Source organism: Rhinolophus hipposideros (genome assembly GCF_964194185.1).
Source record: "Rhinolophus hipposideros genome assembly, chromosome: 2".
In the NCBI taxonomy this organism is placed as follows: domain Eukaryota; kingdom Metazoa; phylum Chordata; class Mammalia; order Chiroptera; family Rhinolophidae; genus Rhinolophus; species Rhinolophus hipposideros.
The window spans coordinates 51,371,408-51,387,477 of NC_138048.1; the positions used below are offsets into that span (position 1 = coordinate 51,371,408).

Sequence of the window (16,070 nt, forward strand, 5' to 3'; positions counted from 1 at the left end):
ACTCATACAGCATCTTTAGTTATTGGTTCCCCCCGCCAAGATTGAAACATTTGTCATTTTATTTACCTGTTAGCATTTTTGATAAGGATAAGAAAAGCCTTCTTATACAACGTAATCTGGATCATTAGCTGATTAAGTGAAAGGAATTCAACAGTGGTAAGATATATCACTCAAACATTTTATATTTTAATTTAAAACATCTAAGCCTACATATTCAACAGTGTTTGGATATAGGGCCAAAACCTTTTCTGTGAGTATGGATACACTTGCGGAATTACATATCATCTTTCTTGTATAAACTGCCCCCATAATACATCATATAGGACTTAGAGTTTCATTTTCTTTGTACTGGACTAGCAACTTAAAGATCCTATAAAATGAATATAAAACTTACATTTTTAGTATTTTTTTTAACTCTGAATGTTGTCTTGCCCCTATTTAATTAGACAGTTATTCTAGAGAGTAGACTGCTACATAGTTTAAGTGCTTCTTAGGATCAGCAGACTTGGGAAGCCATCCACTCTTTCAGCATGTATATAGCATCGTTTTTAATGTGTGTGTAATATTACTGCATGAATGTACCCTAATTTATTTAATCAGTACTATACTGAGAAATGTTCAAGTTGTTTACATTTTTTTCATTTTACTTGCTGTTATAAAAATGCTGACCATTTATGTCTTTTTAAATTTTATGTAGAGAAATTAAAAATTTGTACCACAATCTGTTCCTTTTTGATATATACTTGTGCTTCATACATTGAAAAAAATTTTTTTCTATTCAAAAATCCAAAATCCTTACTTTCTTTCCCCCTTACTTTTTATATAGGTTTTTTTCTCTTCTTCTTCTTCTTCATAATTTAGTTCTTCAATCCAGCTGGAATTTATTTTGGGATATAGTTTGTGGAAAATGCTTAAATTGATCTACTTCTAACTTGGGCAGTGTTCTCAACAATAGTGGTTGAATAATCTATTTCTTTTTTTTTTTTAAATAGTGTTCAATAAGGAGACTTTTTTTTTTTCAGGACTTTATTGGGGAAAGGTGTGTACTTACAGGACTTTTTTTCAAGTTGAGTTGTTGTCCTTTCAATCTGAGTCGCAGCTCAGCTCCAGGTCCAGTTGCCATTATTAGTTGCAAGGGGCGCAGCCCACCATCCCTTGCAGGAGTTGAACCAGCAACCTGTGGTCGAGAGCCCTCACTCCAACCAACTGAGCCATCCGGGAGGCAGCTCAGCTCAAGGTTCCGTGTTCAATTTTAGTTGCAGGGGGCAGAGCCCACTATCCCTTGCGGGACTTGAGGAATCGAACTGGCAACCTTGTGGTTGAGAGCCCCCTGGCCCATGTGGGAATCGAACCGGCAGCCTTCGGAGTTAGGAGCACGGAGCTCCAACCGCCTGAGCCACTGGGACGGCCCCGGATAATCTATTTCTTTACCATTGAGTTTTTTTAAACAAAAAAGTGGTTTATTAAAGGATGTTAGTCAGCCTAAAAAAAAATTTTTTTTAATAGACTTTATTTTTTAGAGCAGTGTTAGGTTCTTAGCAAAATTGAGTGGAAGGTGCAGAGATGTCCCTACACTTCCTGCCTTCACTCATGCATAGCCTCTCTCATTATCAACATTGCCTACTGGAGTGGTGCATTTGTCACAACTGATGAACCTACACTGACACATCATTATTACCCAAAGTCCATAATTTATATTAGGGCTCAGCTCACTCTTATACATTCTATGGTTTACTTATACGTTCTATGCTTGTATGTCTTACTTATACATTCTATGCTTTAGACAAATGATATGTATGAGGTGTGATAAAAAATGGTGAATGTTAAATTTTTAAAAATTATAGCAGTAAAAGACACATTGCCATTAATCCCCTTCAAAATATTCCCCCTTGCTTCGAACACACTTATCCCATCGTTCTTGCCACTTTCTGAAGCAGTTCTGGAAGTCCTCTTTCATGAGTGTCTTTAATTGCGCTGTCGTGGCTGCCTCGATGTCCTGCATCATTTTGACTTTGGGGAAGAGCCAGAAGTCGCATGGGGACAGATCCAGTAAATAAGATGGATGAGGATACACCAGAATGTTTTTATTTGACAGAAATTGCCATATACCAGAAGCAATGTGTGACACAGAGCATTGTCATAATAGAGGATGATTTACAGCACACTTTAAAACACACCTCTCAGCCGTAGCTCACACCCCAATACACGGAACAAGATGAAATGTATCACACACTGTTACTAAGGTTTGACGTGCCATTTCCCATATTGAAGATCCCTGCCTCTCCATTGGATGGCACTTGGCAGCAGCACTCACTGTATTTCGTGATCACAACGGAAAGGTTTGATGTCACACATCGCTTCTGGTACGGCAGTTTCTATCAAATGAAAGCATTATGATGTGTCCTTATTCACCGGATCTGGCACCGTGTGACTTCTGGCTCTTCCCCAAAGTCAAAATGACCAGGAAAGGTAAACGTTGTGAATCAATTCAGGAGATCAAGGCAGCCATGACAGCTCAACTAAAGACACTTACAGCAGAGAACTTCCAGAACTGCTTCAGAAAGTAGCAAGAATGATGGGATAAGTGTGTTTGAAGTGAGGGGGAGTGTTTTGAGGGGGCTTAATGACAATGTATCTTTTACTGTAATAAATTTTTAAAAATTTAAACATTCACCATAGGTTTTGATCACACCTTGTATCTACCATGATAGTAGCATACACAGTAGTTTCATTTTTAGGATGCCCTAAAAATCCTCTGTGCTTCACCTGCTCATTCTCCCCAGGCTACCCCACCCTCAACCCCTGGCAACCATTGATCTTTTTACTGTCCCCATAGTTTTGCCTTTTTCAGAATGGCATATAGTTGGAATTATAAGGTAGATAGCCTTTTCAGATTGACTTCTTTCATTTAGTAATATGCATTTAAGTTTCCTCCATTTTTTATGGCATGATAGCTTATTTCTTTTTTTCTCCCTTCTTCTGCCTTCTTTGGTTCAAGCCGTTGTTTCTCAGTCTAGTTGTGTAGGACACAGCTCCCTGGCCTATGCTGGTATTATGAGCCTTGCGCTCCCCCGGCTGAGGCAGTCGGTCACCAGTTGTTGGTCGGCCGACGGCCGCTGCTGGCAGCACACAGCAGCCCGTGGCAGCCCACGGCAGATCACACCGACCTCCAGCTGCTCGTGGCAGCCCAGCTCCAGGGAGAACTGTTGTTCGCAGTCTTAGCTGTAGAGGGCGCAGCTCACTGGCCCCTGTGAGAATCGAACTGGTGACCTAGACGTTAGGAGCCACAGCACTCCAACCACCTGAGCCACCCGGCCGGCCTGTTCATTCCTTTTTAATGCTGAATAATATTCCACTGTGTGGATGTGTAACAGTTTACTTATCCATTTACCTACTGAGGGACATCTTTGTTGCTTCCAGGTTTTGGTAATTATGAGTAAAATGGCTGTAAACATCTGTGTGTGGGTTTTTGTGTGGACATAAGTTTTCAGCTGCTTTAAGTAAATACCAAGAGTGTGATTGCTGGACCATATGGGTAAGAGTATGTTTCGTTTTGTAAGAAACTGCCAAACTGTCTTCCAGAGTGGCTGTGGCATTTTGCATTGCTACCAGCAGTGACTGAGAGTTCCTATTGCTCCAAATACTTGCCAGCATTTGATGTTGGCATTGTTTTGGATTTTAGCCATTTTAATAGGTATATAGTGGTATTGTGTTGTTTTCATTTATGTTTCCCTGATGACATATGATGTGGTGCATCTTTTCATGTGTATTTGCCATATGTATAGCTTCTTTGGTGGGCTGTCTGTTAAGGTCTTTGGTCCATTTTTTAAAATGGATTATTTATTTTCTCGTTGAATTTTAAGAGTCCTTTGTATATTTTGGATAACAGTCCTTTATCAGATGTGTCCTTTGCAAATATTTTCTCCCAATCTGTGGCTTGTCTTCTCATTCTCTTGACATTGTCACAGAGCAGAAGTTTTGAATTTTAATAACATCCAGCTTATCTTTCTTTTTTGGATCATGTCTTTTAGTCTTGTATCTATAAAATCATTGCCATATACAGGGTAATCTAGGTTTTCTCCTATGTTATCATATAGGAGGTTTATAGTTTTGTGTTTTGCATTTAGGTTTGTGTTTCATTTTGAGGTAATTTTCATGAGGGGTGTAAGGTCTGTGTCTAGTTTCATTTTTTTTTCATGTGTATGTCCAATGTTTCAGCACTGTTGAAAAGACTATTTTTGTTCCACTGTACCACCTTTGCTCCTTTGTCAAAGATCAGTTGACTATATTTATGGGGGGTCTATTTCTGGGCTCTCTGTTCTGTTTCACTGATCTATTTGTTCTTTGCCAATACCACGCTATCTTGATTACTGTAGCTTTATAGTAAGTCTTGAAGTCAGAGAGTGTCAGCCCTTTTTGTGTTAGCTATTCTGGGTATTTTCCTTCTTCATACAAATTTTAGAATTAGTTTGTCAATATCCACAAAATAACTTGCTGGGATTTTGATTGGGATTGTATTGAATCTGTAGGTCAAGTTGGAAGAACTGACATCTTGAAAATATTGAGTCTTCCTGTCTGTGAACATAGATTATCTCTCCATTTATTTAATTCTTTGGTATCCTTCACCAGAGTTTTGTAATTTTCCTCATATAGATTTTGTACATATTCTGTTAGATTTATAGGTCCATTTTTGAGTGTGCTAAAGTAAGTGGTAATGTGTTTTTACTTTGAAATTCCACTTGTTCATTGTTGGTATAAAGGAAAGTGTTTGACTTTTGTATGTTAACCTTGTATCCTATGACCTTGCTATAATCACTTATTCGTTCAGGAGAGGTTTGTGTGTGTGTGTGTGTGTGTGTGTCTATTCTTTTGAATTTTCTACTTAGACGATCATGTCATCTGTGAATAAAAACAGTTTATTTCTTCCTTCCAATCTGGATACCTTTTATTTCTTTTTTTTGTCTTATGCATTTGCTAGGACTTCACTATAATGTTAAAAAGTAGTGGTGAGAAGGGACATCCTTGCCTGATTGCTTTTCTCAGAGGGAAAGCTTTGAGCTTCTCACCATTAAGTATGATGATAGCTGTAGGTGTTCTTTATAACCTTGAGGAAGTTCCCCCTCTATTCCTAGTTTACTGAGAGTTTTTATTATAAATGGGTATTTTTATTATAAATGGGTATTGTAGTTTGTCAAATCCTTTTTTTTTTGCATCTATTGATACTCATATATGATCATGTGATTTTTCTTTTTCTTTTTTTAAAGATTTTTATTGGGGAAGGGGAACAGGACTGTATTGGGGAACAGTGTGCACTTCCAGGACTTTTCCAAGTCAAGTTGTTGTCCTTTCAGTCTTAGTTGTGGAGGGTGCAGCTCAGCTCCAGGTCCAGTTGCCATTGCTAGTTGCAGGGGGCGCAGCCCACCATCCCTTGGGGGAGTCGAACTGGGAACCTTGTGGTCGAGAGGATGTGCTCTAGCCAACTGAGCCATCCAGGAGATCAGCGGCAGCTCAGCTCAAGGTGTCGCGTTCAATCTTAGTTGCAGGGGGGCGGAGCCCACAATCCCTTGTGGGAGTCGGGGAGTTAAACCAGCAACCGTGTGGTTGAGAGCCCACGCTCCAACCACCTGAGCCATCTGGCCACCAGGGAGCTGAGCGGCAGCTCATTGACTTCATTCTAGTTACAGAGGGTGCAGCTTACTGGCCCATGTGGGAATGGAGTGGGCAAACCTGTTGCCCAGAGCTCAGGCTCTAACCAACTGAGCCACCCATCTGCCCCTGATTTTTTTTTTTTAGCCTTTGATACGATGGATTATAGTAATTGTTTTTGGAATGTTGAATCAGCCTTGCATACCTGGGATAAATCCCACTTGGTTGTGGTGTATAATTCTTTTTATACATTGTTGGATTCGATTTGCTGATATTTGTTGAGGATTTTACATCTATGTTCATGAGAGATGTTCCATAGTTTTCTTGTGATGTCTTTTTCTAGTTTTGCTATTAGGATAATGCTGGCCTCAGAATGATTTGGAAAATATTCCTTCTTCGTCTATCTTCTGAAACAAATTGTAGAGAATTGGTATAATTTCTTCCCTAAATGTTTGGTAGAATTCACCAGTAAACCTACCTTGGCCTGGTGCTTTCTGTTTTAGAAGGTTATTAATTATTGATTCGATTTCTCTAATAGATAAAGGCCTGAGTACTCAGATTATCTATCTCCTTCATGAGTTTCGGCAGATTATGTATTTATGTATTATGTATTTCAAGGAATTGGTCCATTTCACCTAGGTTATCAAATTTGTGGAATTGTTTATCGCATTCTTCTATAGTACCCATGGGATCTATAGTGATGTCCTCTGTTTCATTTCTAAGTTAGCCGAAAAGTTTTTCTGAAGAAAGGAAACCAAGTTTAGATGCTGTTTACTTCGATGTGACATAACTAGGGGATGTGCTGGAGTTGATGTCCTACTGCTGCCCACTCCCGGCTATTCAGTATCCACTAAGCCACGGAACAAAGAACAGCAACTGCCACGCTGCTGCCAAAATGCTAAAGGTCTTCATTCCTCTAAGTGGCAAAATTGCCTGTATATCTGACACTTCTAATTCTCACTTCTGCTTTCTCAGTCTAGGTGAAAGCATCTCCACTTTGGAGATGCTTCTTGGATCATATATTAAGTTCAAATATATTTTAAGATCTCTTTCTAGGTTATTTTGTCTCATTGATTAGTCTGTCTCGTAATACTTGTGCTAGATCTATATTTTTTAATTATTTGGATTTGAGTCTTAACCCATGCCCAGTAGTCTCAGAGAGGATTCTCAAAAAGTAAGAATTAGGTTTTCATGATATAAACATTTTGCTATCATTTTCAGGTCTTTTCCAGTGTAAGACTATTTTATCTAGTACTGAATATTTCTTTCACTCTAAATACAGTGCTTTCCTGGCTTAGGTAGCATGGGAAAAAGCAGGTCTTTTCTTACTTGATTTTTCAATAAGAACTGAAGACATCCATCTCTGATTTTTAACAAATAGTTGTTCACCAGTTTTAAGAATTACCTTCTAGGAAACTGAATGGTGGAGAGACGTGGTAGAAAACAGGTTATTTTCACTGTATAACCTTCTATATCATACGCATGTATTGTTCAAAAGAACAATTAAAATAATTGTAAACAGTTATCCTTTAAAAAGGTGAACATGTATACCAGTATGTATTCCTTTGGTTGCTGCTGAGAACCCTTGTTGAGGCAAGGGAAGGTGACGCTGTTTTTTTACTCTGTCTTTGAATGTCAGCGCTAGAACTAGATTTGGTCCAAAATGGTAGTGATTTCTTTACCACATGTGTTCCCACAGCAGGTGTGTTGCCGCCAGACTGACTACTGGCAATTTGTGAAAGACATCCGCTGGCTCAGTCCCCACTCAGCCCTTCATGTGGAGAAGGTAAGAAGTGACGGTAACCATAAGGCTTCATTGTTTGATGTTCTGTCTGAAGAGTCTCCTAGGCGAGAAGAAGGGTGTGTGTCCATTTTCCTATTCACTGAGAAGAGGAAATCCTCCCTGTAGGACTGATTTAAACCTGGAATCCATTGCTATAGGCCACTTTCTCTCCTCTGGGGAAGGGGTGGAAAAGTTTTGTTATTTTCAAAAGATCTGCATGTATGAGACCAGAGCGAAGCTTTTCAAAATCCAGGGCAAATGGTGGGAGGTTCCCTGAAGTGGTCAGGGGAAATGAGACTGAAGTGCCGATAACTGTTCAAGAAGAAGAGGATACACCAATTAGAAAGAAACGTGGGGTTTCTGGAAGCCAGTGTCAAATAGAGTTCCTGACAACTTTGGCTACCATTGTAGTCCTCTGCTCTTCTGTCCTTTCAGCTCAGCATAGTACTCCTGATTTCCAGTCAGGGAAACAGAGTTGGAAGAGGTTTAGTGACTTGGCCAGTGTTACACAGCTAGTTCCAGATCAATCACTGCCAAATTGAAATATCTGTTTATTTAACTCTTTATATGGAAAAATTTAAATATATACAAAATTAAACAGAATAATGTAAAGAAACCCAAAATATCCACCACCCATTTTCAATACTTATTGATTCATGGTTAGTCTTATTTCATGTATATCTCCACCCACTGCCAGATTTGTTGTTGAGATGATGTCAGGAAAAGTTTTTAAATGATCAGGGAACCAAATCACAAGGTGTCACAGTAGCTGTGTTTATGAGAAAAGCCCAAACAGAGTCCAGTAATTTTCTTACATAGATTTTTTTTCTCCACGTTTTATTTTTCCCACCTCTAACTTCCTTTTTTAAAGTATATTGCTGTAGTCATTTCCTGCTAAGAGCTGCCTGAAATTGCCATCCATACATTTGTTGCACTGGTCCTGGGCTATGAGACCTTGCTTTCAGAAACAGCCGAGTAGGAGGTTCCGCATAGAGAATGCTGTGGCTAGAACCAAAAAGAGATGCTCAGATGGTTGGTTTGTCTTTGGTGAAGAATCTTTGGTCGCATTTTTCCTAGATCCTTTCCCCCAGGTTTTTGTTGACTTCTTTTATGAAGGCCACCTAAAAGAGAGGACTCTGTGAGAGAAGGCAGGAGGTCAAGTTTATCCTTCCTCTGAATACCCCAGAATAGATGCTTCTTAGGAGTTAGAACATAAAGAGACAGATATAGCTGCTTAGTCCCTTTCCAGTGGCCCAATCCAGCTGCAGGGCTATTAATCCCTTCCTTTCCTCTCCTTCCTCAGTAACCTCTAGATGCTAGCTGGAGGGAACCTCTGATTTGTCTCCTCTTAACCTGTTTCAATTTAGTTCTCAGGTCACTAGGCCTCAGTCATGCTGTATTTACCAGCATACATGTGTTGACTCATGCCTTTTGCCTCCTAGTTCATCAACTTGCATGAGAATGGCCAGAGCAGCACTGACGGCGTGAGTGAGCACGTCATTGCAGAGCTGTGGCTGCAGCATAGCTTGCAGTACCACTGTCTCTCAGCCCAGCTCCGACCTCTGCTTGGGGATAGACAGTATATCAGAAAATTCTACTCAGGTGGGTAGAGGTCACTTAGCCAGGATTGTTGCATATACTTCCTCATTGTTTTCTGCTTTACTCTTCCTTTGTAGACTCACTCTTACCCCAGGGTCTCATATTTTTACTTGATGTCATAGAGATTCTAATAAGAAACACATAGCCAGCCTTCTCTCTTACTTCGCCTACTCCCACATACACAAACCAATAAGAATAACTGCTATTTACCGAGAGTTTCTATATTTCAGTCACTGTTAAATACTTTTTATACGTATTCTTTTATCAACAGCCCTGAGAGTTGGGTATTAATATCCCTGTTTTCCAATCAGGGAAGCAGAGCTCGCGGAGGTTGGGTTACTTGGCCGAAGTCACCCAGCGCCTAGATTCAAGTCTAGATTTCTCTGACTTTGAAGCCTCTTGTCCTGGCCTCTCTGCTATCCGGCACGTTACTTAGACTCTCCTGTACTTTGTTGTTCCTGGCCCTCCTTCTCCCACAGCGGCACGATTCTCCTCACGTCATTTTTACCTTTTCCCTTTCTCCTTCCCTGAGCTTCTCCCAGGGTCATAGAGGGAATCTAAAGATTGCCTGATTGGACTCCATCACTGTGGTAGTTTTTCTCTCCCCAGACACGGCTTTCCTACTAAGCGATGCCCACGTCACGGCCATGCTCCAATGCCTAGAAGCAGTGGAACAGAACAACCCCCGTCTCCTGGCTCAGATTGATGCATCTATGGTAAAAGGGGCAAGGAATTATCTGTCTATGCTGACCTCCGGGACCTCCCCAGGATGTAACCCTCTGTAGCCGACTACTTCTTCACTTAGCCAGTTGTCAACTGAAAGGCTTTAATTTATAAAAATACTTGGAGAAGAAGGGGGAGGTTCTGAAGTAAAAAGTCTAGGCTTAGGTCTGTTTGAGATGGGAACGGTCTATTTCTTTAGACCCTTTTTTAAGTCCTCAGTCTGAGTAAACATCTCCTTAAGGGCAGGCTTGACAAAGAGCTGGGGAGACGAGGGATGATTTTGAATCAGGAGTAGGATTTACCACATCCGACCTCGTATGGCCTAGTGTTACTTGGCTGGTTTTTGTCCTTGACGTATAAAGAGAATTGTGTTGCTTGATACTGTTTATCATTAACTCTCCAATTCACTTATCCCATTACTAACATCAGTGCTTCAGCTAGAATAGAATCACAATCCCTACTCCTTTTAGGGAGGGATCCCCTATCTCTCCTGGTTTCAAAATTTTTATCATTGGTTACCATCTATTGAATACTTTGTATGTGCCAGGCATGGTGCTGTGCACAATTCCTGCATCGTGTCATTTAATTTTCACAACTCTATAAGGTAGGAGGCCGCTGAGGGACAGAGTACGTAAGTCACTTGCCCAAAGTTTAGACCAAGTAGCTTGTAAGTGATAGGACATGGATTTGAACCCCAGTCTGCCTTCTGACTCCATGTGCATAGTCTTAAGCACTTCGTTGTACTGCCTCCATGACAAAGCATTCCTGCTTTGACCACCTACGAGCCCAGTGGCAGAAGCTGTGGTAGATGGCAGGACTTCGGGGTTTCAAAGTTGTATCGTCTCATACAGAGTTGTTATGTTGTATCTATAGGCTCTGGCTGCAGTCTAAGGCTGCTGTCAAAGGCTAGCTTCTACCAGTGTTTCTGGACTGCTGAGCGCCCCTCTTCTGAGGGCCTCTGTCTTTGACTCTGACACGGTGTTTTGTTTTGTTTTGTTTTATTTTTTGTAGTTTGCCAGAAAGCATGAGAGCCCACTGCTGGTGACAAAGAGCCAGAGCCTAACAGCTCTGCCTGGTTCTACATGCACCCCTCCAATCCCCTACGCTCAGCATTCCTACTTTGGGTCCTTCTCTAGCCTCCACCAGTCCACACCCAACCACGGCCCAGGTATGGGGGCAAGAAGGGGTAGTCGTGACATGTATTCCCAGCCCTGGAAAGTAGAGGACTCGGTGCTCACACCTGGATATAGACAGAGCCGTGGGTTGGTGCATTTTCTCAAACTTCATGTCTTAATAATGGACATCTTTACAAGGTAGATAGCAACTGGCCTAGGGTAATTCAGTGGAATCATTAAAGTAACAGAGGAAAGAGGTGTTTTACATTCTCCGGGGTTTCTAATCCACATTGCCAAGGAGGCCTTCCAATAATAAGAGCTAGCATTTATTGAGTGCCTACCACCTGCCAGGCTCTGTTGTAATCAATTTATATATATATCATCTCATTTGATCCTCAAAATCGTCCTATGAGGTAGGTGTTATTATTGCTCATTTTACAGATGAGGAATGCATACTAATAAGCCATTAAGCCATTGTCTCAATAGCTCATGCTCTTGGCTTAGCTGCTTTTAAGTAATTTTTTACTTACCTCAAATGATTTGCCTTTTTTGAGGTGACACCATGTGTCCTGGGCACCTAGTGATGATAGGGAGTTTGATCCTTAGTTGCGGAGAAGCCTTCCTATATACCAAAGACTTCCAGCTCACCTCTCCTTCCCCTTTCTTTTTATATTCTAGAAAGAAGATCTTCTTCCTTTTCACTTTCTGGCCCTCCGCAGAAACCTCAAGAAAGCAGAGGGCACGTCTCCCCTGCAGAGGGTCAAGCCATCCAGTCTCCTCTGCTTCCAGTCTCTGCATTAGCCAGGGATTCCCCCTCAACCCCAAATGAGATGAGCTCCAGCACTCTGACCAGCCCCATAGAATCGTCCTGGGTCAGCAGCCAGAACGATTCCCCTAGTGATGTCAGCGAGGGGCCCGAGTACTTGGCCATAGGCAACCTGGACGCCCGAGCCCGCACTGCCAGCGGTCAGAGTCACAGCAGCAATGCGGAGAGCAGCAGCTCCAATTTGTTCTCCTCCAGCAGTTCTCAGAAGCCAGAGTCTGCTGCTTCTTCCCTAGTGGACCAAGAGGGAGGTGGGCAGAGCCAGCTATCCAGTGTCCTCCGTAGGTCCAGCTTCTCAGAGGGGCAGACACTCACTGTCGCCAGCGGAACAAAGAAGAGCCATACTCGCTCCCATTCAGATACCAACATTGTCTCCAGAGGAGCCCCAGGTAACGACAATCACCTGCCCCGAGTTAGTGAGGTGGCCTCCTGAATTGAGGGTGGAAGGGAGAGTTTGTTCTTAAGAGTCTTCAAATGGCAGAAAGAGAAGTTATATTTTGGATGACATGATGGTATCCTGCTTATAACGAACGAGAGAAGTTAGTAATGTAATGCGGTTACCCAAGGAATCGCTCTCAGAGATTTATATTTATTCCTTTATACATTGCAAAACAGTAAATGCTTTCCTGCATTCTCTCACTAGTTCTTTAGCATCAGAGCATAGTGTGACTGACTCATCACAGTTCAAGTTTGAAATGTATCTCTCAGACAGAGAGCAGGTACCAATAAGCTTTACAAAGAATTCCATTAAATTCCTTACCTTCCTGGGATTCCTGGGAAGTTTGGTCAGGATGTATTACCAGCATGAGAGAGGCAAAGTGACATTCGGGTTTCCTTATTAAAACTGGGGGATACGATGAGTGTGGGGTGATGTGACCTAATAAACAAGTAGGTGGGGCTGACTCTGTATCGAACTCAGGCTGAGAGGCAGCCAGGTGAGGAGGCGCTGGCCGCCGAGACTCCCCTCACACAAACACCAGCTGCGAGCAGCAGAGAGCACTCCAGGCACAGGGAAGGTGGGTCGCATTGCTCTTGCCATCTTCCTGCCATCATCTCTCCTGGGTTGGTGGTGTCTGGCAGGCTCTGGTTGGGTTTCATTTGTAAGAGAATCTCCCTCATGGCAAGTGTAAGATGGACCTTTGTGCTCAAAGCCAGTTCTTTGTGGGAATGCCCCAGAAATCAAATATAAAAACGTAGGAACCAAAAAGGAGGATTTCCTACCACAGCTGCAATTGATTTCTCTTTGTAATTTCTAAAAAGGCAAGAGTTAAGGCTCTCATCTGAAATTTCTGAATGGCAAACTTTTGTCTCTGTTTTCCCATCCAGAATGTGGTTTGGCTTATTGAAACTCTTTAGAAAAAGAAAAAAAATCTCCCAAGCAAAGCCTGTCTTCCCATGAGCTTTCTTAGATGTAAAGAGTGCTTGGGTGAAGAGTCTCTCTTCACGTCTCCTGCTGCAGGCCTGATGTCTGCTGTACTCCAGGGGTCTGAGCGTGTAATACTTCCCTGCCCCCATTCTTGCATCCATCTGGATTCCAGAAACTGCGGTAACCTGCATTGGAAAAGGGAGTCAGAGGAAACCTAAGGAGACGGGCCTGAGGGAGTGTGGGCCCTGTGCAGCTTCTTGTACGAGTTACCCTCCTTCAGCACAAGGGTTCCCTCTGGGAGTTAAATCCCCACCTCTACTGGATAAAAGGACACTCCTTTTCTCACTCTCTCTGTTCTCATTTCCTCTGTCTGGACTCCGTCTGTCTACATGCAGGAGGCCCCAGGAATATCACCATTATAGTTGAAGATCCCATTGCAGGTTTGGGAGCCAGTCCCCCTCCTTTCTGTGTGTCACCTCCTCCTGCTTCTGCTCCTCTGTGACCAGCTTGCTTAGTTCAGAACCTCCTTTTCCATTCTGGTGTCAAATCAAGTCTGGTCCTGCTGTGATGCTTGGTCCTGTCTGTAAAATGGCACCAATGTTTTGCCTGATGTTTTCTGCCCTTGACTTCCAAATGCTTCATTCAGTCTCCCAACTGCTTCTGGGAGGCAGAGTCAAGATGGTTAATCCTGTTTGCCCAACGATGAAACGGAAGCCTACTATTTGTCTAAGGCATCATGATGAATCAGTGGCAGAATTTTACTTATAACTGAGTCCATAGTATGGGTGACTTGATTTTCCTTGAATTAACACCAGAATGTATTTTCTTCCTTTTCTGTGCTCTTGGATGTGGATGCATGTTTTTTTTGCCTCTCCTAGAGTCCCATGTTTCCTTTTCTATTATCTGTCCTTCTTCCCCTATAAGTTTCTCTCCACCCCTCATTCCAGCCATTGCATAGGATTTTTCTCGTGACTTAGTCTTTGGCTTTTACAGTGGTGTTCAAACTGAACGTTATGTTCCATTTTGGGAACTGTAATGCAGTAACTGTAATTGTAATGCATTAGAATGTGTCTACAAGACAGAGTGCTGAGGGAGGACTGAAAACCATGGCCTCCCGGAAGTGGGTGAAACCACTGGGTATGTTAGCTCGGAAAAGAGAAGGTTGAAGAGGAGTAAGTCTGCAAGACCATTGTTTAGAAGAGCGTTCTTGTTCTTCAGGAGATGAGAAATTGTAAGAAGACAGATTTCCAGTGAGTATGAGGAAATTCGAAGAATTAGAGCGGTGCAGTTGAATGGCAGCATCCGCAGGTAGTGGGCTCAGTAAGCAAAGGCTGGATGGCCTTTCGATGCAAAGGAATAGGGCACTGGTGTGGGGGTTTGTATTGTGCGCTGAGTTTGACTGGAGTCCTCAAAGGTCCCTTGGAAGTGATGGTTTCTCACCAAGGCATCCTGGTGACTGCCGCTTTGCCTTCAGTTCAGTAGTGAGGAGAAGAGCCCACCGCCAGGACCAGCAGAAATCCTTGAGGCCCAAAGAGAACACACAGTTATCGCTCACCACTTAGTAGCATGTTTTGTGAGAGGACCAACTGACAAGGTGGCACCATCTGCCAGGGAAATGGGTTGGATGCAACTTAATCGTTCATTCATTCCTGCGCATCCTGCTTGTTTCTCAGGCACCCACCAGCTTTTCTGCCTGCTCTTCCCTCTGTAACATTGCAATTTTGTGTTTCCCTTTGGAGAATATCACTTTCTCATTTCCTTCCAGTCCTGCGTGCTCCTATTTCTCCATCCCCAACTTTCACTGTTCCTTGAAAACTTCTACCCAGGCACTGCCCACTTTGCCGGCCTTCTTTTGAAATCTCTCCCTTCCTACCCCAGTGAGGTTGGGCCTGCAGGCCTCTGGTTACCAGGCCACCATCCTTGGCTTCTCTAGCATTGTCTTGATGCTTCTTTTAAGGACGTTGCCGGGTTTCGTTTTACTGTTTTGCCAATTCAGAAGTGGGTTACATTGTAGGTATGATAAATTTACATTTCAGCTTCAAGAGAACCCTACTATTTCTTTAGTGAGTTTAATCCTTCTGTATTGTTGTAAAACCTAGTGTCAAGGTATCAAAAAATTTCCAGTGTGCTTATCTTTGTTTCACAATGTGAGGGCTGTTTTGTATATTGCTTTGTCAAGAGGGTAGACGTTGACTGATATTCCTGGAACTTTTGGTAAGAAAATGGAAGAAAAGAATTAAATTCATGAATTCACTTTGATTTGATTCTGTTTTCACCTTTGTGTTGTTGCCTTCTGGGTCATGTTTTCTCTTTTCCCTTAGAATATACTGACTCCTCATCTTTCCACCATGTGTTCCTGCATTCTTGGACTGTTCCCTGTTGGTGTGCTGTCTCTCTCCTGTTTGGGGGGGGGGGCATTGGGAATGGGAGCAGTTAAATGTTGACAATCTAAAGTTGGGAACGTATGTGTTGCTCACCTCGTATGTGTGTTTTTACTCCCTGGTGGTCACTGACTAGAGTCCTGCAATGATAAGTCGAAGTTGAGAGGCCCTTTGCCCTACTCTGACCAAAGCAGTGAAGTCAGCACACCCAGCTCTCTGTACATGGAGTATGGTAAGTGAGTACTAGGAAGGCCAGGCTGCCATTGCGTCTTTGCTCTCCGTTGTGCCTGCTGAGCTCTGAGCTGTGTGGCTCATCGCAGCTCAGTGGAGGGTGTACACCATACCGTCTCACTCTCCCCTCCATCATTTTCATCCTCTGTGCTAGAAGTCCCACTGCCCTGCCATTTCTCTTGCTCTGCTCTGACTTTGGGGTCCCACCCACTCTTATGCCATGGGTGTTATTACCATGAATGTCTGTTGAGCCAGATGGAGTGGCTTTCTGAGTGGGTCAGAGGGACCTTGAGAAGAGGCCTTTGAGTGTCTGGGCTTAATTACCAGAAGATAAGCTCCATCTGGAAATCATCCACAGGAGGAAGTCATTTGTTTCCTCGTCTGACTCTCGGCACAGGTTGTT

At 42.6% G+C, this 16,070-nt stretch overlaps 1 protein-coding gene across 16 annotated transcripts in view; it reads left to right on the plus strand.

Annotated features, from left to right (window-relative positions):
• The window catches only part of RUBCN (rubicon autophagy regulator), a 58,689-nt gene that overhangs the window by 23,536 nt on the left and 19,083 nt on the right, over positions 1–16,070 (plus strand). For 5 of the 16 annotated variants that reach the window (XM_081076158.1, XM_081076154.1, XM_081076162.1 and 2 more), the window contains exons 3-9: positions 7,346–7,432; positions 8,872–9,031; positions 9,638–9,744; positions 10,763–10,919; positions 11,545–12,078; positions 13,451–13,495; positions 15,573–15,668. In XM_081076158.1, the coding sequence (XP_080932284.1) occupies positions 7,346–7,432; positions 8,872–9,031; positions 9,638–9,744; positions 10,763–10,919; positions 11,545–12,078; positions 13,451–13,495; positions 15,573–15,668 (1,186 nt within the window). The remainder of the gene's footprint in view (positions 1–7,345; positions 7,433–8,871; positions 9,032–9,637; positions 9,745–10,762; positions 10,920–11,544; positions 12,079–13,450; positions 13,496–15,572; positions 15,669–16,070) is intronic. The other 11 variants (XM_081076164.1, XM_081076165.1, XM_081076169.1 and 8 more) reach the window with 5 other exon arrangements.